Source organism: Pan paniscus, chromosome 7, assembly GCF_029289425.2.
Source record: "Pan paniscus chromosome 7, NHGRI_mPanPan1-v2.0_pri, whole genome shotgun sequence".
Lineage (NCBI taxonomy): Eukaryota > Metazoa > Chordata > Mammalia > Primates > Hominidae > Pan > Pan paniscus.
The window spans coordinates 95496733-95520352 of record NC_073256.2 but is presented as its reverse complement, the minus strand read 5'-3'; the positions used below and the strand labels follow the sequence as shown (position 1 = coordinate 95520352).

Here is a 23620-nt window from a genome sequence, read left to right as displayed (position 1 = left end):
ATAGCACCATTTTCTTGTAATGGGCCCATGTACATTTTTCAAACTTACTACCATCCTCCGTTAGTCTCTGACACTTCACTGCACCCCTTCTAAAAGTGTAGTGCCAAAATGAATAGAACTCAGAAGCTTAGGTCCAGGGGCAAGTCACTGACTCAAAAGTCATGACTCGCTTCACTTTTTTTCTCTTTTCCTAGTGTACCATGATGCTTGAGCTTGCTTTACTCAGAGGGTAAAGACAGATTTTTAAAAACTGAACATGAATGGAGGAAATGAAAAAATTCCTCCATTATCCCAATCTTGACGAGATTAACTGATCAAAATTGTGAACGGCATTTTGTAAAGCATTAGAGATCTAATGTGAATCTCTCATTTAATCCTGTTTTTTCCACTATTCCCCGCTCTTACTCTCCCCCTTCCATTCCCCAACCTACCCCCTAACCCCAGCTTTTTGGTTGTTATTGCAATTCAGTGGCATTTGTTCCGCAACCAGCATTTCTTCGCCTTCCCTTCCCTTGCCTCTCCCACCCTCCTGGGAGGCCAAGAAGGAGGCGCAGAGGAGGAGAGAAAAAGAAACCCCAGTAGTATTCAGCCTGCCCGGCTCCCTACAGGAAGTGATCTTTCTGCTTTTAGGCCAGCCACACGCCTCCCAGCCAGCCAGCAGCTCTAACTAATTAGCACACGTGATGGGAATTGGAAACAAAGTCGCCAACAATAGGAGCGTGGGAACCCGAGCTGCGCTGCAATTACAGCGCCCCCCTCACCCCTCCCGGATCGGCGGCGGGCGACGCGCCACCCGCCCGCCCAGGGAGGGCCCGCCAGGTCCGGGCGCCCGGAGCTCCGGGCCGCGTCCGTCCAGTGGGTCGCGCCGCTCGCCTCCGCCCTGTGGGGGTCTGCACACAATAGGGGGAAAGCGTGTTTAGGGAACCTCAGCGCTGGCCAGGTCACGCGAGAGGTCAGTTACCCTTTGTTGGGAGAGAGCGAGGGAAGAAAGACGGTCATCAAATATCCTCCTTGTGATAGTTTAGGGGCCTGGACAGATCAGGAGCCCGCGGGCCCACCGTAGGGACTTGGGACTCTGCGGGACGTCTGCCTAAGGGCTCTCGGGGCGCCGCGAGGAACGCGCTTTCTTTGTGGTATATACGAGAGAGCTGCCCTTTCCGCGTCCTGCTGAGAGGGGGCTGTTGCGGGGGCGCCAAAGAGCGGCGACAGCGGGCAGGACAGCGAGGGCCAAGAGCCGGGCGGGCCCTTCTAGCCTGGGCGCCTCTAACCTGGGTTCACCCTAACTAGCTGGTGGCTGCCCCGTGCGCATGCGCCTGGCGGTCGCCTCGGCCAAGGTGATTTCAGAGGTAGGGTGATGGAAATTGGCGTCTGAAGTTTCCCAGCACGCTACACTCCGATGATTTTTTTTTTTAAATAACAGCTTTATTTAGAATTCACATACCACACAATTTACCTATTTAAAGTGTATGATTCGGCTGGGCTTGGTGGCTCACGCCTGTCATCCCAGCACTTCGGGAGGCTAAGGCGGGCTGATCACTTGAGGTCAGGAGTTTGAGACCAGCCTGACCAACATGGGGAAACCCAGTCTCTACTAAAATACAAAAATTAGCCGGGCGTGGTGGTGCGCATGTGTAATTCCAGCTATTCGGGAGGCTGAGGCAAGAGAGTTGCTTGAACCCGGGAGGCGGAGGCTGCAGTGCGCTGAGATTGCGCCATCGCACTCCAGCCTGGTGACAGTGAGACTCCGCCTCAAAAATAAATAAATACATAAATAAAAATATTTTTAACAGTGTGTGATTCAACGGTTTTTAGCATATTTACAGATACGTGCAACCATCACCAGTCAATTTTAGAACATTTTCGTCCTCAAATCCCCCGTAATGCTAACCTCTCCCATTCCCTAGTTCTAAGCAACTACTAATCTATTTTCTGTCTCTTTCAGATTTGCCTATTTTAGACATTTCATATAAATGGAATCATATATGTCATCGTTTGTGTCTGGTTTCTTTCAGCATGTTTTCACGGTTCATCCAGGTTGTGGCATGTATCCTCAGTTTTCCCTTTTTATTGCTGGGTATAAACACATTTTGTTTATCCATTCATCAGTTGATGGGCATTTGAATTGTTTCCACCTTTTGGCCACTATGAATAATGCTGCTATGAACATTTACATGCAGCATGTATGAACATGTAAACGTGTGAACATGTTTTCATTTCTCTTGGGTAAATAGATAACTTAGGAGCAGAATTGCTCAGTTGATGGTAAATTTATGTTTAACTTCTAAGGAAACTGCCAAACTGCTTCCAAATTGGCAATAAATTCCCAGTCATGAGGTTTTAATTTTTCTCCAGCTTCCCACCAATATTTGCTATTGTTTGTCTTTTTGGTTATAGCCACTCTAGTGGGTGTAAAGTCAGTCCTAAACTATAAAATTAGGAGATTTGATGAGCCCTAAGTTCTTTTCCAGTGCTAAATTTCTGAGGCATAAGAAGTGGACCTTGCATAGTATATTCTAGCAGGGTCATGAATGGCAATTTACTAAATCAGCTGCCAAAACACAATAGTATCACTATTTTCTGTGAAAACTGAAGTAGAAATAATTACTTACAAACATGTATCTAACTGATATCATAGAGCTGTCCAAGAAAGCCCCAGTTAAAAGCCAACTCCTTTTGATACTCTCCCTGCCCACACCCCAACTCCACTCCCAAATCTCAGCTTTTACTGTCTGTAGCAGACAACTTATTTCCATACTATGTGATTAAAAATGACCCTGTATGTTCAGAAACATCAAGTGGCAGTAAAACGTTACTCTAGGTTGTGTTGTCCAAACCCAGAGTTATTTTCTTGGGGCTAGGGTGTTTGATCAGGTTTCAAGTTTATTTAGATATAAGCGTAATTTCTCATTTATAGGAAACTACTTTTATAATAACAGTTATAATGTTTCTGTTTACATGATTGGCTGCAGATCACCAAAGGGGTGGGTTACCATGTAACATTAAAAAAAAATTCAGATGGTATGTTGCATTTATAGCAATAAAAGGGGTGGGGAGAATCCCCTCCTGGCTTAAGCTAGTCTTTTCCTTTCCTTCCTTTTCCCTTCCTTTTCTTTCTGAGATAGGGGCTTGCTCTGTTGCCCAGGCTGGAGTGCAGTGGTACAAACATAGCTCACAATAACCTTGAATCCTTGGACTAAAGCGATCCTCCCACCTCAGCCTCCTGAGTAGCTGGGATTACAGACATGAGCCACTGTGCCTGGCCCTTTCTTAAATTCAGAAATGACCCTCATGATCTTACATTTATTTCAATGTAGTATATTTTTTCAATAAAGATACTGCATGTAGTGGTTGAAATATATTCTGGTTAGAATAGGTCATTTTAAATTCAGATGACAAGCAAACATGACAGGTGATACATTTACTGCGTCTTCACCTTGCTTGATTTTGCAGTGATTCCAGGTCTTGGCTGCATATTAGAATCACCTGGGAAGCTTTAAAAACATACTTATGCCAGACCCCAACCCAAACTAATTATATCCCAATCTGGTTTTCTTTTGTTTTTGAGAATGGAGTCAACTTCAGTATTTTTTTGCCAGCTCCCCAGTAGATTCCAAATACAGCCAGGGTTGAAGTTGGTCTTACCCAGTGGTTCTCCAAGTATGGTCCCAGGACTGACTGCATCATCTGGGAACTTGATTGAAATGTGAATTTTTGGGCCCAACCCAGACTTACAGAATCAGAAACTCCATGAGAGGGGCCCAGCAATCTGTATTTTAATAGTCCTTCAGGTAATGTGTGCTGAAGTCTGACAACTACTAACATAAGTAGAAATTCTCCAGTTTGGCTGCACATGGGAGACACCTGAGAACTTCAAAAACTACTGATGCCTGGGTTCACACCCCAAGAGATTGTAATTTTAACTGTTTTGAGGTGTGGCCTATGAATTGAAATTAAAAAAGCAAGCTCCCCAGATAATTCTAGTATGTGGCCAAGTTGTGAACCATAGAGCAAAAACAGCAATTCCTAAAGTATGGTCCCACATATCCAGCATCAGCATCATCTGGGAATTGTTTGAACTACAAATTCCTGAGTCCACTGAGATCTACTGATTCACATACTCTGAGGGGGAGGGGGACCCCCAAATCTGTCTTTATTATTAAACTTTCCATGTAATTCTAATGCTCACTAACAGGTGAGAACCACTGGTTTAAACATTGCAGTCCTAGGGTCTGAATCAATATTCCATTTTTGGGGATGGATCATTGTGCATTACAAAATTTTGAACTACAGGCCCTGGAGGAACACAGTTTCTCTGTTAAAATAATTTATATATATTCTTAAATTCTCTTATTACCATTGTAATTTACACCTTTTTTTGATTATTTTGTCTTTGTAGATTTGAAGGCTGATCTCATCTATGCTTTTATATTTATTCATTTATTTAGGTTTCAGAGGTCTGAACATTTCATTTTGACATAGAGGAAATAATGGCTTCCTTTCTTCTCTATGGAGCCCTTCCCTTGGGAAACATTTTGAGAGTTCATGGTTTGTCAAGATAAGCAGCAACTGTCTTAAACATCAAACCATTACCATCAACAACAAAACCACCTAAAAATTCATATTGCTCAATTTAGGAATTTAACATATATCCTGAATTAATCAGGAAATTGCAAAATTCTTATGTAAAAGAGCTTGGCTGATTTCAGAGATACATAGCTGAATACTGTATAACTCATTGTGCTTTTGATGGATAGCCTTTAAGTCAAGCAACTCCTTTCCTCCTCAGTTACCTTCTATTAGAGCCAGGTTTCTCCATCAGCAAAGACAAATGGTCTTCTAGAGCAGTGGTTCTCAATGTGTGGTCTCTGGGCCACCACCAGCAGCAGCATCTCCTCCTCCAGGTGATTCTGATGCCTGCTAAAAGTTGAGAACCAGTTTTAGAGCAAGAAAACTGGGAATGATTTTTGACTTATTACCTATCAGGGCAGTATTTTCTCCATCCAATAATATGCCAAGTATTGCTCAATATTTTTTCATAATTCCTTTCCCTTATTCTTTCCATTCCTGAAGCCATAGGCTCAATCCAGGTTCATTCCTAGCACATTCCCAACTCCAGGACTTTTTCTCTCTATGTGGGTATTCTTTTTGTATCACCTCAACTGTGTATGATGAACATTCAAAGTCTCCCCCTTCTGTTTATAAACCTAACTAGATTGTCTTATTCCATTTCATGTTCTTTGTCCTCATGGGCTTCATAATCACTTTCCAGTGGGCCATCCCACTCCTGCCCTGTTTTCTTATGAGGCCCCCTTCTCCTCAAGTATAAGGCACAGACCACCACGACCCTCTCCGGCTTTCTGTCTGAACTCCATGAATGCTACAAATAAAGGTAATGGGGAAAATGTCAACAAAGTGCTCTTTGTCCATTGTACTGAAGTGTCTAATCCTGCACACTTCTTTCTTCAGTCATCATCTGTGAACATATTCCTTTTTTTTTTTTCAAGACGGTGTCTCACTCTGTCACCCAGACTGAAGTGCAGTGGTGTGATCTCGGCTCACTGCAACCTCCGCCTCCCAGGTTCAAGCGATTCTCCTGCCTCAGCCTCTGGAGTAGCTGGGACTACAGGTGCATGCCACCACGCCCAGCTAATTTTTGTAGATTTTTTTTAAGTAGAGATGGGATTTCACCATATTGACCAGGCTGGTCTCGAACTCCTGACCTCATGATCTGCCCACCTCGGCCTCCCAAAGTGCTGGGATTACAGGCATGTGCCACCGTGCCCAGCCTATGCACCGTGCCCAGCCTATGAACATATTTTTACACTCTGTCTTGCACTAAAAAATGTGGGCCCCAGAGACCAGATTCCATGAGTAAACACATGAAAGAAGCAATATAAAAACTATTCCTAGAGATCAAGATGGAGAATCAGAGAGAAAATGCTGAAGAAGATGACACTCTAATGTGCTGTGGTTCAGTGTTCTCTAAGGCTTTTGATATGTGCATACATGTGGGCCCAAGAGTGTCTAATTCAAGAAGGCAGAGTATTTACAGTCTCCAATGTAGTGCCCGTGTAGAAAACATTAACAATTATAAAGCAAGATCATGTGTTTTTGTGTGTACATGTGAAATTAAGAAATCAATTCTAGTCAAATTTCAAGGAAAAAAAAAGCTCAAAAACTGTTGCAAATGGGCAATAAATAGTACCAGGACAGTAAGATAAGTCTTTGTGTTTTAAACAAAAAATTTTAGAAGAAACAAAAGTGGTTTGAATTAAGTACTAAAAAAATTTAACATGAACTGATAGCAGAGTAACATTTTGGTTAGTGACCAATTTAAGGAACACCTATTAACATTTTCAGATTTTTTAATACCAAAAAATATTAAACCAACTCTTAAAACTGGGTATCAAAATTATTTTATGTATATTTTACAGAGAACAAAAACTTTTAACTCAGAGCTGCAAATTCTCAGAAAACTACGCTTGAAGGTTCAGTATTTTTGATAAATCTTTTCAAAGGCCCTTTAAATATTATTGTGCTAATGAGCATGGACTGAGACAATAACATGTGATGGCACATATAAGCAAAGACAAATCAAGCTGTCTTCAAAACTGAATATATTTTGCTTTTTAAAAATTAGGCCAGGTGTGGTGGCTCATACCTGTAATCCCAGCATTTTGGGAGGCTGAGGCTGGTGGATCACTTGAGACCAAGAGTTTGACCTGCCTGGGCAACATGGAGAGATCATTGCTGCACAAAAATGTAAAAATATTGGCTGGGCATGGTGACATGTACCTGTCATCCTAGCTACTGTGGAGGCTGAGGTGGGAGGATCACTTGAGCCCAGCAGTTTGAGGTTATAGTGAACTATGATTGCACTACTTCAGTGTGGCCTGGGCAACAAAGGGAAACCCCCTCGTCCAACCGCCCCCCCAGAAAGAGAGAGATATTATGGCATGTATTTGAAAAATTCTACCAACTCATCTTTCTGTCTCTATGACTTTCTTTCCTCAGCAGAAAAATACATTACTTTTATTCTATATACTATGTATTATAATTACTAAATACAGTGTTACAAACATAAAACCCAAACAGCCAAATTATGGAAGTATTTTTATAGTGTTTTTAGGGGGTAAAAGAAAAGGTGATTCAAGCACACAGTCTACTGAGATCCAAGGAAATGAGTTGTGGTCTTCAGCATGTACTCTGAGGGAGGATGAGCATGCAGCCCGCTGCACTTGGGAAAGTTGTTCATGGAGGGACAGTTGCAAGGCTGGTGAAAGGAAACCCCAGGAACAATGAACTCAGGATTTGGCTTGAGAGGTAGATGGGTTGAAAGCCTAAAGGGGTCCTAGGCTCATGTGTATTGTGCATTGGTGATAGGGTCGGTAGGGCCAGTTTTTCACAGTGGGAATTTCCGGCAGAGACAAACCACCCCTGCCTTTCACTGTCACTTGACAAGAAGCTCAAAAAGGGCAAGAACAGGAAAGAAAATTACAGACTGAAAATGCAAGCTCCTCTTAAATGGTGATACTTACCAGGAATACCAAGCTCTTTGTCATTTATTTGGAAACTTGTCTTATTTCTTCAACTTATCATCTATAATGGATTTGAAAAAGAAAAGTCATTGAAAAATAGAAAAATATATATTGCTCTAAAAATAGGGCTTTTTAAGTGGCAAAAATTTGTATTTTTAATTTTGCTCCTTCAATTACTGGCAAGTAAAATAGAATACATTCGAAAAGCTGGGAACTAGAACACTTATCTACAACAAAAATGCCTACTTACAAAGACACATTAAGATTTTATAAAAGTTTTGAAGTAGGAATTGTCTTAGCTCAGGCTGCCATAACAAAATGCTATAGACTGTGTGGTTGAAACAATAGAAATTTATTTTCTCATAGGTCTGGAGGCCGGAGGTCCAAGATGAAGGTTCCAGCATGGCCAGGTCCTTCTAGCTTGCAGATGGCTGTCTCCTCACTGTGTCCTCACATGGGGCAGAGAGGGAGAGAGAGAAGGAAAGGAAGAGAGAGGGAGAGGGACAGAAAGATGGCACCGGGAGAGAATGAATTAGCTCTCTGGTGTCTCTTCTTATAGGGGCACTAGTCCCATTGTAAAAACCCCAGCCTCATGGCCTCATCTAAACCTAATTATCTCCCAAAGGCCCCAACTCCAAATACTATTACATTGGGGGTTAGTGCTTCAACATATTAATTTTGGGGTAACACAATTCAGGAATGATATCTAAACATGTTTCACTTCTTTCATGTCTTATAACTAGAATGTTACCTGGCCCCACTAGCCTTTGACTACAAATGAGGTCACATTAATGCCTAAATTCCAATGATTCTTAACCCTTCCTGCCAGACTATATGACTTTGTCCCCTTTCTAAGTTCTCAGCCCCGCCTGGGTAATGCCTCATTGATGTTCAATGCTGTTTGTCAATGACATCTTCATCTTGAAGGCCTGTGCACTGCCTCTATAGCTAAGTCCCAGTCATCACCATGTACCCTCAGAGTGCCATTTGGCAGTGTGTATGCACATGTGTGTGGGGGGCATGGGGTGGTGGCACAGAATTAACCTGTCCCAGTTCTCCGCAGCATACTGTCACCTGGGTGCTGATGTAACATTATTATTGTTGTTACTTTTTACCAGAATTATCTCCCATATAAATAACTCCTTCAGCTTATGGTGCTAAGCCTTTTCTCTAATGTGACTCAAAAATCTATCCTCTCAAGATAAAATATTTGCAAACTATGCATCCAACAGGGAACTAATATCCAGAATTTACATGGAACTCAAATCAACGACAACAAGAAACAAATAACCCTATTCAAAAGCGGGCAAAGGACATGAATAAACATTTTTCAAAGAAGACATCCAAATGCACAACAGTCATATGAAATAACGCTCAACATTACTAATGATCAAAGAAATGCAAATTGAAGCCACAATGAGATATCATCTTACACTAGTCAGAATGGCTATTATTAAAAAGTCAAAAAATAACAGATGTTGGTGAGGATATAAAGAAAAGAGAACTCATATGCTGTTGGTGGGAATATAAGTTAGTACAATTATGGAAAACTCTATGGAGGTTGCTCAAAGAACTAAAAAATAATGACCATTTGATCCAGCAATCCCACTAGTAGGTATATATTCAGGAAAAGAAATCATTATATCAAAAGGATAGCTGCACACATATATTTATCATAGTACTATTTACAATAGCAAAAATATGGAATCAACCTAAGTGTCCATCAATGGATGACTGAATTAAAAAATGTGGTATATATACACAATGAAATACTATTCATCCATAAAAAATGAAATCATGTCTTTTGCAGCAATAAGGATGGAACTGGAGGCCATTCTCTTTAAGTGAAACAACTCAGAAACAGAAAGTCAGATGCTTGTTCTCACTTATAAATGGGAGCTAAATCATGTGTACACGTGGACATACATAGGGTGTGGGATGATAGACAAGGAGACTCAGAAGAGTAGGGGAACAGAACGGGGATGGGTGATGAGAAACTACTCACTGGGTACAATGTACATTACTTGAGTGATGGATACACTAAAAGTCAAGACTTCACCACTACACAATATAGCCATGGAACAGAATTGCAGTTGTACCCCTTAAATTTATACACTTCAAAAAAAAAAGGGAAAAAAATCTGTTCCCTCAATTATTTTCTCCCTCCTTTCTGCCCTGTGCTCCTGAGTCAAAAGGTAAAAATATTAAAAAAACAAAAAAACAAAAACAAAAACAACTTTTCAACTTAAAACCAAAGCTCCAGTGTGTATCAGTTCAGGCAAACAGATCACTTAGTGGATTAGCAGCCCTCTAGTTTCAAAGATGTAGAGTCTGTGAATTCCAGTTTGGGGCTCACATGGAACTTTCTGCTACACTTTGAAGTTTTTTTTTCTAGTGGTGCCAAAGGCATATACTTTAAACTTTAATAATTTAAAATCATTTTGGATTTATTTATAATAAATATCTAAGAACATAAAAAGTAGTAAATTATGAAATACTTGAAAACCAAATCCAAAGAAGTCATATACCCCAACTGTTGCAGTATTATTTCAGCATCCAGGCTACCTAGGAAACAAGGCTTCACTTCCACTAAATGCAACTTGGTACAAAGTCCAGGGAGTGATATTCTCCAGCTTGCTTTAGGACACCCTAAGATTTATCTCATTTATATCTCGAGCTGTCTTGGACGTGTAAAAATAAAAACTAGTTGAATTATTTAAAGTATGAAAATATTCTGCAAATTACTATTTTAATTAGCTTAATTGAGAAAAGTATGCTGTATATTAATGTTTGTATCATTTTAACTGAGAAAAGAATACACTGTAAATTATTCTTTGAGGGAAAGAGGGTGTCATGGAATCAAACCAATGGCAGAGATTCAGATACAACTTTGGGCAAATCTCTTACTTCCTTTTGCATAGGCTTCCTTTTCTAAAACTGGAGAAAATAATACCTCCCTTTTCCTGGGTTGCTGTGAGAATTCAATCAGCTATATGTAAAGTTCTAAAAACTGTTTCTGGTATATGGTGCCATGAAGTGCTATGAAGGTGTTTGTTATTACAAGTATTTAAAAGGTAATATAAATTACTTTTAAGTAATTGGTCTCTTTGATTAGTCAGCAAAGAACTTTCAGAAATAGAAAGTCAGATGCTTGCTCTCACTTATAAGTGGGAGGTAAATAGTGTGTACATATGGACACAGACTGTGGAACGATAGACATAGGAGACTCGGAAGGGTTGGGGATGGGAGGGGGATGGGTGATGATAAATTACTCAGCAAAAGTTATATTTCAGCACTTAGTAATAATTTGTATTAAGTTGGTTTTCATTTGTGATTAATTTTTTTGTGGGTCAGTCATCTTTAACCAAAAGTAAAATGCACCTACCCTTATGCTATGACAAGTTCCCAAAGTGTGTTCCTTGGTATGCCGTTTCAATGGAATATTAGCACATGTTATGTGAAGAAAAAAGGTGCTGTAACTGGTGAGTTTGGGAAGTGCTGGGTTAGACAAATGTAAATAAGGCTTCTTTACTAAGAATGTCTCCGAGCTTTTCATGCTGTAATGTGCCCCGAGATCTTACAGGTGGTTTTCCAGATGTATCTGGAAACAGATTCTTTTATTTACAAAGCATCTTGAGAAATTAATGTTTTGTGAAATGCATGTTGGTATTTTAAATATATATATATATATGTATATATATGTATATTTTAAAAGATGGAGTTGCTCATTGTGAGGGAATTCACTGGCAGGCACAAGAGGCTCAGGAAGGCTCAGGAAGAAGGCCAGGAGTTCCAGGCTTGATGGTCCAGCAAGGCTCAGGAAGAAGCATCCCATATTCTCCACATCATCATCATCATCATCACCATAACTTAAAAGCATAAGGCATAACATTTGTTTGGCACTTGAAAAAATACTTTGTCTCATCTTATCTTTTGAAAAACAAAATGAACGCTGAGCTATTATTTTATGGATGAGGAAACTGAGGTTCAGAGGGTAAAGGTGTGATGACAAGCTCAAGGTCACACAGCTAGTAAAGAGTGACTTGAACCCAGGCAGGTGATTTGAAATCCCTGCTTTTTCCACTGTACCATACCACTGCCTGTTAGGGTTCCAATTAAACAATTCCTTCAAGGCAAACATCAAGGCATCTCACATCTGACCTCAATTAGGAAAGTTGATAGTGGAAGTGCACTTTTGCATGGCATGACATGCCACAAAGCAATCTGGTGTGTGAGATGCTGCATCTAGAGAAAGCAGCAAGCATGAGGAACAAAGGAAAACTGTCACTTAGTCAAAATTCCTTGTGTTCTCATGAAGGAGCCATCTCTGAACTCCATGAGTACACTCCTTACTTATACATGTATTATAGCAGTACATGCTCAGGAGATGTTTCTTAGATTCAAAAAGCAAAACTTTCACTAATAATGAATAGCAGATGCTTATATTACTCAAAATAATCTAGTGCTCTTAACAAGAAGCACTGTTTCCTTCTCCTGATGTTAAAAGGATATTACTTTCTAGAGATTCTGTTAATATATCCAATTACTACATAATTATTTATACTGCCTTTCAACCTCATTAGACGTGTAACAGAGTATCAGAAGAAAACACAAAAGTAACTTAGTGCTCAGAGTTTATATACTCATGGGCAGAGAAGGTATATTAAAAGCCAATAATAGCAGATGCTGTTTATTGGGTGCTAACTAGTGGCCAAGTATTGTTGTAAAGTGCTTCATATAATTGATCATATTTAATTTGTGACATTGGAAAATAACTATTATTAATATCACCATTTTTTTTTGAGACGGACGGAGTCTCGCTCTGTCGCCCAGGCTGGAGTGCAGTGGCGCGATCTTGGCTCACTGCAACCTCTGCCTCCCAGGTTCAAGCGACTCCCCTGCCTCAGCCTCCCACGCAGCTGGGATTACAGGTGTGCGCCACCACGCCCGGCTAATTCTTGTATTTTTAGTAGATAAAAATATCTACGAAATTTCACCATATTGGTCAGGCTGGTCCTGAACTGCTGACATCGTGATCCAACCACCTCGGCCTCCCAAAGTACTGGGATTACAGGCGCGAGCCACTGCGCCCAGCCAATATCACCATTTTACAGATAAGATTATTGAGGCTTAAATATCATGTAGCTAAGAAGAACTTGTGAGCAGCTTGATAGAGATTGTGGCTTTTCAGCCTGATTGCTCTAGGCCTGGCTCAGTGCCCAGCACAGACTAGGGGCTTTATACAAATTTGTCAAGCAAGTACATAAGCAAGCAAGCCCTAAAGGTTTCAGCCAGCCACTGGCTAGCTTTACCTAAAACTTGTTTTGACAAAGACCTTTGCCTCAGAATGGTACAGCAATTAGACTAAGAGGTTAGAGAGAGCGGCAGCCCCTTCTTTGTCAGAGCTGCAGGTGTAGCCTCTGGTCCTCCTGAGCACTATGTCCCATGCCTGTTCAATTGAGATCACCTGCACCCACCAGCAAACTGACAGAGACAGGGCCTCATGAAGGGTATCCAAGTAGGGACCTCCACAGCGGCCAAAGCTCTAATGAATGAATAATTGACGATTGGGGCTTCCTCAAGGCCAGTCTCACACCCAGCTACTGGTTGCATCCCTTCCAACAAGCTGGCCACCCTAAGCCTCGTTCATAGAGAAATGCTGCAGCTGGAGTTTGAGGATGAGCTGTTCCTCCCTGGAGGTTCCACCACTTTTCCTCTGGAGAGGCCCTCGCCTGGGCCTGGCCTTTCGAGTGAATTCCTAAATCTGGAGTGTCTCTCTCTTCCAGGACATCTGGAGTATCTCTTCTGCAAGGGAACGCAGATAAAAGCAGCCTGCAGAATGGTAAGTTAAGTAACTGAACCCAGACTCTACAAACCAGGCAAGAAAATAGGCCTTTGAGCAAAATAAAAAAGGGTGATTCTTCAGGAGAGACGAATTATAAAAGGCAACACTTGCCCACTTCCCCACCCCCAAATGGTAAAAGGTCCTTTTCCTGAGGGGCCAGGCCTGGGCAGTCCCATTTAAGTTGCAGAAGGGGTCAATTTGCAGGACGTACCTTTCATTCAGGGTAGCAAAGATGTTTAAAGTCGTTCTTCACTCAAAGCCTCCAGGGGTAAATCCCTTCTACATAGCAGATGGGAGAAAATTGGGCCTGGTGCCCTCAGTGTAACTCTCTCCTCTGATCCCACCACTCAAGGAAGAGGTCTCCGCCCCTTCCTTCCTGGTTATTACTGAACCACCTAGTTCACCTCTTCTTGATCTTAAGTCCCTTCCAAACTCAGAACAGGCCTTCCCAGACCTCATAAAGAATCCTCACCCCCTCGTTTTTCCTTACCAACAAGTGCTTCCAAGCACTGGAGCATCCATAACTACTTTACTGTGTATTCTCTGTCTTCTCCCTAGGATGTGAGTTCTAGGAGTGCAAGATGGATGACTTTTGGGTCACCTTTGTGTTTTCAGGCCCTAGCACAGCACATGGCACATAGAAGAATACGTATTTATTGGAAGCATTGAAAAATCAGTCAAACTTAAGAAGCAAGACAACCTCATTTGTAATTTTTTTAGAGACAGAGTCTCATTCTGTTACCCAGGCTGGAGTGCTGTGCAATGATCATAGCTCATTGTAGCCTTGACCTCCTGGGCTCAAGCCTCGGCCTCCAGAGTAGCTAGGACACAGGCCACCATGCCCGGTTCATTTTTAAATTTTTTCTAGAGATGGGGATCTTGCCGTGTTGCCCAGTCTGGTCTGGCACTCCTGGCCTCACGCAAACCTCCCACCTCAGCTTTCTACGAAGCTAGGACTACAGGTGCATGCCATGCCTGGCTAATTTTTAATTTTCTTTTTTAAGAAATGGGGATCTTGCTATGTTGCCCAGGCTGATCTGGAGCTCCTGGACTCAAGCAATCCTCCTGCCTCAGCCTCTCAAAGTGTTAGGATTACAGGTGTGAGCCACTGCGCCTGGCCGTAGAGAACCTCCTTTCTGACATAAAAGTAATCATGAACATGTGAGCAATATTTCATTTGGATGCCAATGTAGAGTTAAGCATCCCTAACCCCACCCGGTCTCGTCTCACTCAACATCTGCAGCTTGTCCACGCCTCTCCACAGCAGCAGAAATGAGCCAAAGCAGGAAAGGCTGACTCATTGTAGGTGCCAGAGGCTGGGAAAATTTATAGAGCCAGAGGGGAAGTAGACACGTTGGTTCTGGGGAAGGGTGGCCTGTCACTTTGGGGAAAGAAATGGAAGGTCAGAGGGACTTCTGGAAGGCAGAGGAGAGCAGGTGGGATGGTTTCCTATGCCTGGACCATCAGTTTCTGGGAGGGAAGAGGCAGGAAGTAGTGATGGATGCCCTGGACTGAAGACTGGGAGGGCCAGGAAGGAGCCTTAAAATTTGCACTTCCAGAGAGAAAGCCGGGTGGTGGGATTGACCTCGGACTGACAACTAACAGGCAGCATGCGGTGGAGTTTCAGGAAGCCAGAGGTCTGGGGTGCCAGCAGCAACAAACCTAGGCTGGCTGATGGAAGGGCCCAGCCTAGACAGGGAAGCAGAGGGGCTGCATGGAAAGGCTGAGGGCTGGAGGTGATGTGAAGTGGAATAAGCTTCAGTGGGAGCCAGGAGGTTGTGTTTCCCGTTGGGGGCGGTGGTGGAGGGATGGGGGTGCCCAGAGAGGAACTATGGATCAGGCCCAGGCCGGCCACTCAGAGTGCTTGGCATCCAGGGTGTGTTAAGATGGCATTGAGGCCGAGCGCGGTGGCTTACGCCTGTAATCCCAGTACTTTGGGAGGCCAAGGCAGGCGGATCACCTTTGGTCAGGAGTTTGAGACAAGCCTGGCCAACATGGTGAAACCTCGTCTCTACTAAAAATACCAAAAACAATTAGCTGAGCATGGTGGCGCGCGTCTGTAATCCCAGCTTCTGGGGAGGCCGAGGCAGGAGAATTGCTTGAACCCGGGAGGCGGAGGTTGCAGTGAGCCGAGATCGCGCCACTGCACTCCAGCCTGGGCGACAGAGTGAGACACCATCTCAAAAAAAAAAAAAAAAAAAAAAGATGGCATTGAGATCAATAAGGAAGTCTAGAAACCAGGAAGCTTTTTGCAAAGAGAAAACGCCTTTTGTTATTCTCACCGATGGATATTAAGCTTTCCCTCACAGACAGGACTACAAGCTTCAGAGTGGATCTGAGACGAATGCGAATTGCTCTGGACCTTTGTAAGGGACAGAAGACCGGATTTTCAAATTTAAAACAACCATTCTGTTTCTGGAATCAGAAATCAGTTTCGAGATTTACAACTGTATTTTTAAAAAAAAATCTGTCTTCTTAGTGGACTCGGGGGGGACTTCACGTAGCACCCAGTACACGCCACGCCAAGCCACCGAAGCCAGAGGTGTGTGTCTGGGGCCAGAGACGTGCATTCCCTCAGCAAGGCCGGCCTCAGACGCAAACGCCAGCACCGCCACCCTGTCGCCCGCTGAGAGGATCTGGCCGCCGGGGGGAGGGGGCGGGGGGGGGGACAGCGGGGGAACAACAAAAAATCCCAGCATAATGATTATTCCCAGGGACCGTTGGGTTTTTTTTTCCCCAAGGCGGCCGAGAAAACAAGTGCTCCACTTCCCCGGAAATGAGATGCACTGGGGTATTCATTCCATTCCGCGGCTGGGAAGCCCCTGCGGAAACGAGTCTGGCTGCATGTGCGGCCTCGGTCCCAGAAATCAAAAAGAGCGTCCCCTGAGCCCACAGCTTGCTCCTCCATGTGACCGGCCCCTGGGCTGGTGGCCACTGTGGACGCGCCCGGCGCCCCCTCTCCCGGCTCCCTGCGGGTTCCGCGGAGCCGCCGGCGCGCAGCCCGGCCAGGTGCACCCGGCACGGCCCCACCAACAGCGCGCGCCTCCAGCCGCCGGGCACTGGCGGCCACGCGGGCGAGATTTACGGTGGCGCTAGGCGGCGGCTTCCGAGGCCGGCCGGCGCCCAGGCTCCGATTACAGGTTCACACTGGGGGCCCGGCCGGCGGCCGCCCAGCCCCCGCCGGCGCGCCCTCGCGCGGCCCGGCTCCCCGCCTGCCCATTCTTCTCCATTCATGCGGACGCCCAGCGCCGCCGCCGCTGCCGCCAGCGCGGCCGCCGCCGTCGCCGTCGCCGGCCGCCCGGATTGGCTGGCGGCCGCGGCGCCGGCACTTTCCCACGGCCCGCGGCGCGTGCGGCTCACCGGAGGCGCTGCAGGCTCGGCCCTGGCGCGCGGCCAGGCCAATCGGGGCGCGCGGGGCGGGGAGGAGCCGCGGCCGCCCGCGGGCTTGTGTCCCGGCCCGGCCTCCCGCGCCTCCCCGCCGCCCGCGCCTCCTCCTTCCCCTGAGTGCAGGCCGGGCAGAGCCCCCGCGGAGACGACGCACCGCCGCCGGGCAGGGGCGGGCGCGGAGGGCGGGGGCGCGGTCCGCTAGCGCCCTCGGCCTCGCTCCCGCCCCTCCCAGGAGCGGCTGCCAATCAGCGGCGCGAGAAACCGGATTGGCCGGGGGGCGGCTGTTGCCCTGGAGTTGCCGCCCCGCCTCTCCGCCCCCTCGCCCGCCTTCCCCACTCCCCCGCCCTCCCCAGGGCCCTGGGAAGGGGCTCAGCGTGGGAAAGGATGGTTGAGTTTTAACCAGAGGCAAAGCGTGAGCGGGATCAGTGTGTGCGGAACGCGAGCAGCCGAGAGCGGAGAGGCGCCGCTGTAGTTAACTCCTCCCTGCCCGCCGCGCCGACCCTCCCCTGGATCCCCCAGGCAGCCAGCATGAAGCGAGCTCACCCCGAGTACAGCTCCTCGGACAGCGAGCTGGACGAGACCATCGAGGTGGAGAAGGAGAGTGCGGACGAGAATGGGTGAGCTGGCGGCGGCGGAGCGGAGCCAGAGCGGGAGGCGAGCGCAGGCCTGCCGCGGTGACAGCGGGCTAGGACCCTTGGCGCGCCGGTGCCCTGCGCTGACCTCCGCGCGTCGCAGGCTGGCGGCAGCCTGCGGTCAGGGAACCCCTAGGCGCCTTCCAGCCCAAGTGGCAAAAAAAGTCTGAGTGCGGGGAGGGTGTGGGGGCGACCTCTCAGATCACCTCTCCTCGTTTAACGGCGATTTCAGTTTTTGTTTGTTCTTTTTCTCTTTTCAGAAACTTGAGTTCGGCTCTAGGTTCCATGTCCCCAACTACATCTTCCCAGATTTTGGCCAGAAAAAGACGGAGAGGAGTGAGTCTCTTTACACTCTCCTTTTATTTTTGTTATTGATTAACGGAAATAACCACCTTTTTTTTGTCTTTGAAATTTACAGTCGTAATGGTAATGCCTTCCTTTGTTTTGCTTGCCTTCTGCAGATAATTGAGAAGCGCCGACGAGACCGGATCAATAACAGTTTGTCTGAGCTGAGAAGGCTGGTACCCAGTGCTTTTGAGAAGCAGGTAATGGAGCAAGTAGGTAAAGCTCTCAGCATAGCTATCTGCACCTTCTGAATCTTCCCCCCATTAATCTCATCCGCCTTGGAAAATAGCTGTGTTGCTTGTGCCTAGATGAATTCGTACACAGATACCAGCGTATTTTGTGAAGACAACTGATTTTGCTTTAGTCCATGCTTTACGATTTACAAAGCATGTATCTTTGTATATATGTTTGCATATTTTAAATTGTTCCCCAAAGGAACTTGTGCCAAATCAATCTTTTGCCATTCTCATCTTTAGGGATCTGCTAAGCTAGAAAAAGCCGAGATCCTGCAGATGACCGTGGATCACCTGAAAATGCTGCATACGGCAGGAGGGAAAGGTACATCTCCTAGACCTAGTGGGGGCTCTGAGTGGTTGGCATAGAGTGAGCAGCGGCTGAAGGCCAGGATTGGTGCAGTAGCTGCCTGATTTTTCTTTGGGGGTGGGGAGAGAACGGTGTGTGGTGTGTGCAGTTCCCTGTCAGTACATTTTCGAATGCACATAGAATCTTCTCCAGTGAATTCACCACCCCAGCTCTCTGCGGATTGAGCTAGTGCATCTTTTGGAAAAATACCTATTATTTGTGAGGTCTTCAAAAGTTGTGACAGCCCTGATTCAGATCAGGTAGCTTTCACATTTGTCCATTGCTATTTTGAGAAAAAGCATTTAAAAACAATATGTGGTCTTATTTTTGGAATACGGGATTTAAAAAAAAAAAGGTGCTGCCACATGCCTCTTGAGGAAAGAAATGTATTCTGGTTAAGTAGAGGAAACCTAACAGGAGACCAAGGTCTGTGTGTCTGTCTCTCCAGCAGGAAAATGCTTTACTGAGGTCCAAGTGCCTATAAAAGCTCCGCGATGATAACTTACATCTGTGTGTCTAATGAATTTCACTGCTCTGTGGTTTCTCTGCCCTTGATGTATTTTTTGTTGTTGTTGAGGGAAAACATTAAAGGAATGAACATAGTTTCATCTGCTGGTAGGGTATAATTCCAATTTCTGCTCTGCAGCTTCTAATTGGGCTTTGAACTTGCATTAGCAAACACATTCTGCTTATGTTGATTAATGCAAAGATTTTTGTTGATTCCAAAGTATTTAGACTTTCGGAAGAACCCCTGACTGTTGTGTTTTAAGGGATGCAGGTATCTGCCAGGAAGGGCTGTCTCTGGGACTTAAGAAATAAGGGAAACGGGCAAAGCCCTGAGATTTTTCTTTTGTTCTTTTCCTTAGGTTACTTTGACGCGCACGCCCTTGCTATGGACTATCGGAGTTTGGGATTTCGGGAATGCCTGGCAGAAGTTGCGCGTTATCTGAGCATCATTGAAGGACTAGATGCCTCTGACCCGCTTCGAGTTCGACTGGTTTCGCATCTCAACAACTACGCTTCCCAGCGGGAAGCCGCGAGCGGCGCCCACGCGGGCCTCGGACACATTCCCTGGGGGACCGTCTTCGGACATCACCCGCACATCGCGCACCCGCTGTTGCTGCCCCAGAACGGCCACGGGAACGCGGGCACCACGGCCTCACCCACGGAACCGCACCACCAGGGCAGGCTGGGCTCGGCACATCCGGAGGCGCCTGCTTTGCGAGCGCCCCCTAGCGGCAGCCTCGGACCGGTGCTCCCTGTGGTCACCTCCGCCTCCAAACTGTCGCCGCCTCTGCTCTCCTCAGTGGCCTCCCTGTCGGCCTTCCCCTTCTCTTTCGGCTCCTTCCACTTACTGTCTCCCAATGCACTGAGCCCTTCAGCACCCACGCAGGCTGCAAACCTTGGCAAGCCCTATAGACCTTGGGGGACGGAGATCGGAGCTTTTTAAAGAACTGATGTAGAATGAGGGAGGGGAAAGTTTAAAATCCCAGCTGGGCTGGACTGTTGCCAACATCACCTTAAAGTCGTCAGTAAAAGTAAAAAGGAAAAAGGTACACTTTCAGATAATTTTTTTTTTTAAAGACTAAAGGTTTGTTGGTTTACTTTTTTCTTTTTTAATGTTTTTTTCATCATGTCATGTATTAGCAGTTTTTAAAAACTAGTTGTTAAATTTTGTTCAAGACATTAAATTGAAATAGTGAGTATAAGCCAACACTTTGTGATAGGTTTGTACTGTGCCTAATTTACTTTGTAAACCAGAATGATTCCGTTTTTGCCTCAAAATTTGGGGAATCTTAACATTTAGTATTTTTGGTCTGTTTTTCTCCTTGTATAGTTATGGTCTGTTTTTAGAATTAATTTTCCAAACCACTATGCTTAATGTTAACATGATTCTGTTTGTTAATATTTTGACAGATTAAGGTGTTGTATAAATAATATTCTTTTGGGGGGAGGGGAACTATATTGAATTTTATATTTCTGAACAAAGCGTTGACAAATCAGATGATCAGCTTTATCCAAGAAAGAAGACTAGTAAATTGTCGGCCTCCTATAGCAGAAAGGTGAATGTACAAACTGTTGGTGGCCCTGAATCCATCTGACCAGCTGCTGGTATCTGCCAGGACTGGCAGTTCTGATTTAGTTAGGAGAGAGCCGCTGATAGGTTAGGTCTCATTTGGAGTGTTGGTGGAAAGGAAACTGAAGGTAATTGAATAGAATATGCCTGCATTTACCAGCCCCAGCAACGCAAAGAATTTTTAATCACACGGATCTCAAATTCACAAATGTTAACGTGGATAAGTGATCATGGTGTGCGAGTGGTCAGTTGAGTAGTACAGTGGAACCTGTTAAATGCATAACCTAATTTTCCTGGGACTGCCATATTTTCTTTTAACTGGAAATTTTTATGTGAGTTTTCCTTTTGGTGCATGGAACTGTGGTTGCCAAGGTATTTAAAAGGGCTTTCCTGCCTCCTTCTCTTTGATTTATTTAATTTGATTTGGGCTATAAAATAACATTTTTCAGGTTTATTCTTTTAGCAGGTGTAGTTAAACGACCTCCACTGAACTGGGTTTGACCTCTGTTGTACTGATGTGTTGTGACTAAATAAAAAAGAAAGAACAAAGTATTCTGTGGTGTATGTCTTACATACCTTGGCCTTTCCCCCTCTTGGCTAAGAAAAGATAAACTTTCCTTGGTTTTCATTTTGCCTGATTGGTTTGTATGTTTACCAGTTTCATTATTCTTGGACTTCTAAACTGTGTGAATTCGTGCCGTTGAATAAGGTGACTTCATTACAATGCAGAGAGCTTTGCCCTGCCACCTACAAGGGGACATAGCCCTTTTGCTCTTATGTCAGATGATCTGGCCCTAAACTGGCCATCTGTGGATTAGGAAAGCTGAAATCAGACTGAGACTTACAGGGGTTGAAAGGAGCTTGGATGAAATATTTTAAAACCGTGTTGACTATTTGACAAATATTTACTGAGAGTACCTACTATGTGCTCATTTCTATGCTGAGAGAATGGAAATTTATTTCTTTTATTAATTTTTTTAAATGGCAAAACAAGAAGACCCAAATGTAGGGGCTCGGGAATCTGTGGCCTGATGAGCAGTGGCAGGCTGTAATTCTGCACCTGCACAGCTCCAGAAGTCTTCACTGGTCTTATTTCCAAGGAATTTAACTCTTTAGTTGCAATGGACTCCTGAGCTGTGTAGTGAGGAAGCTGACATATGCTTTAGGTTAGAACAAAACACTGCCAGCATGGAGGGCGTATTCTGGGCCCCAGGGGAGAGGAGTGTCTTCCCATTGCCTTAAAAATAGCCCTGTGCCAATTAAGGAGTGCTTCTAAGGAGTTTGTCTTGATCCTGAGGGCGGTGGGGAGGAGAAGGAGAAAACCCATGCTGGCAGATGATAAAATAAAGCCTTCCTTTGCTTTGCCCAAACACGGAGCCCCTCCTCCCATCTGGTGAAAAAACACAGTCAGAAGGCAAAGAGAAGTTTGGAGTTTGAATTTGAGCTTCAACTTCTGTGTCCCTGTGAAGGGATGGGAGACTGCGGCATTTTTGTGATTGTGGGTTTCCAATCCCTTCAAAGCTTTGTCTGCATGGCCTCAGACGTCGATCCCTCTTGTGATGCACAGCTCTGCTCTCAGCATTGCCTGTGCCACACAGACACTCTTTCTGTCATAAGGCTGTGATGGAAAGTGTTATGCTAATTTCTGCCAAGTGTCAGTTTAATTTTAGCAACCGCGATTTCCAATGACATTACAGCATTACTGAACAGCATTGTACTTCGACTATCTCTTACTGTTACATAGGTTTAGATGGCTGCTAATGTGGTAAGAAGTGAAGCCTCTCATTTGCTGGCTCTGCTGAAAGAGCTGTGGAACTGTAAAACATGTAGCATGTTCCACTTGTCTCATCAATGATCGCTATATCTGGTTAGCGGGAGGCGTGGCAGTTCATTTCCAGATTACATACTTTTCCATGGAAATATTCTGGTTTCTTTTCAAGCCCTTTCAAGGTGAAAAGTATCTGAGGATGGTGCAGGTGGAGTGTGAGCTTCCTAGGAAGCAGGATAGAGTATGACTATGTACCAATAGTGTATAGAAAAATTAATTTAGGAAAACTCCCATTTCTATTCTGTTGATGCAATTAGGAAAAAAATAACACCAGGGTTATCAGGGCCAGCATATTTTTGTATTATATGTACATTTATAATACATCTACCAGTGTATAAACAAATTTTTTTCAGAGAATGCATAAGTTTACCTTATAAGGAAAATAAATCATTGGTTATAAAGAATCTTGAAGGGCTTCAATAATTACTCATTTATTTTCATTTAATGTATTACCATGAATTAATATGATGAAGTAGATAGATGGGCAGAATTCTTGTATTTAAAAAAGCCTCTAAAAATCCAAGGAATAATTGTTTCCAATTTATTCAGTCTAGTTAAATGAGGATGTGATTTTTATCCAGGTTTTCATTGCCCCACTCTGTGACTCACTAAAATCATGATATTTTAAATATAGATTACTTAAATTTGAAATCCCTCAGGAAATGTTTTATCTCCTAGTTATACTTTTCCCCAGCCTTTCCCATCTATACCAGTATCACAGCTTTGATGCCTTCATTAGTTTCTGGTGATGATTTATAATTAAAATCACTTCAGAGCTAATATCATCTGAAACACTGCTTCAAATGTGGCCCAATTTCATTTACAACTGGAGTCCCAGGGAATAAGAGCATCTTGGAAAGATTTTTGGCTCCTGCTTTTACCTAATTGGGTGACACTGGATAAGTCATTATGATTCTCTGAACGCCACTTTCCTCATCTGTCAAAGTGGCTGGACTGGGTGAGGGTCCTAGGTGCATGTGACAGGGACAGGCACTACTGGGGAGGATTGCAGTGGTATCAGGTGAGTGATGACCCAGGGAGCACGTCACGTTTTCCCAGCACCCATTCTGTCTCCGGGTCTGGCTGAGGAGTCGCCGATTGTTCCTATGCAGAAATTTTAGTCCAGTGTTAGCAGATCTTTCAAGTTTCCAAAGGCATCTCCAAATTTGGATTTTTTATGTGAAATTGTCCAATTTTTATTGGTTAGTCACTAATTCACCAAAACCTGTCTTCCAGCAAGACTGAGCCATGGGCAACAACTATTTCTCAGCTTCCAGGGCTCTAATCTGAATGGCTCTGTGGAGGGCTAGAATTTTCTAATATCTTTGTCATCCGTGCTTTGAATACGCTACAATAAATGGGTAAACATAAGCTAAAATAAAATCA

General features: G+C 44.5%; 1 protein-coding gene and 1 long non-coding RNA gene across 5 annotated transcripts in view; one reads left to right on the top strand and one right to left on the bottom strand.

Moving 5' to 3' along the window:
- The window catches only part of LOC129398626 (uncharacterized), a 37254-nt gene extending 20387 nt beyond the window's left edge, over positions 1-16867 (bottom strand). Inside the window, exons 1-3 of one of the 2 annotated variants that reach the window (XR_010112976.1) lie at positions 16744-16867; positions 7539-7599; positions 4791-4917 (exon numbers count right to left, since the gene is read on the bottom strand). This is a non-coding gene — a long non-coding RNA (uncharacterized LOC129398626). Of the gene's footprint in view, positions 1-4790; positions 4918-7538; positions 10231-16743 lie in introns of those variants that run through there. The other variant, XR_008626432.2, reaches the window with a different exon arrangement.
- A 180-nt stretch (positions 16868-17047) lies between these two features.
- Positions 17048-20958, top strand: HEY1 (hes related family bHLH transcription factor with YRPW motif 1). Of its 3 annotated transcripts, none has more exons than XM_008956665.4 (5): positions 17048-17387; positions 17663-17738; positions 17864-17959; positions 18224-18305; positions 19196-20958. In XM_008956665.4, exons 1-5 carry the CDS (start codon positions 17299-17301, stop codon positions 19777-19779), a joined length of 927 nt encoding a protein of 308 aa, XP_008954913.1. In that variant the 5' UTR covers positions 17048-17298; the 3' UTR covers positions 19780-20958. The 3 variants fall into 3 exon arrangements, with proteins under 3 accessions (XP_008954913.1, XP_003831331.1, XP_024785719.2); XM_003831283.4 differs by having other exon boundaries at positions 17088-17387; positions 17864-17947; XM_024929951.3 differs by lacking the exons at positions 17048-17387; positions 17663-17738; positions 17864-17959; positions 18224-18305 and adding an exon at positions 18680-18755.
- The last annotated feature ends 2662 nt before the right edge of the window (positions 20959-23620 follow it).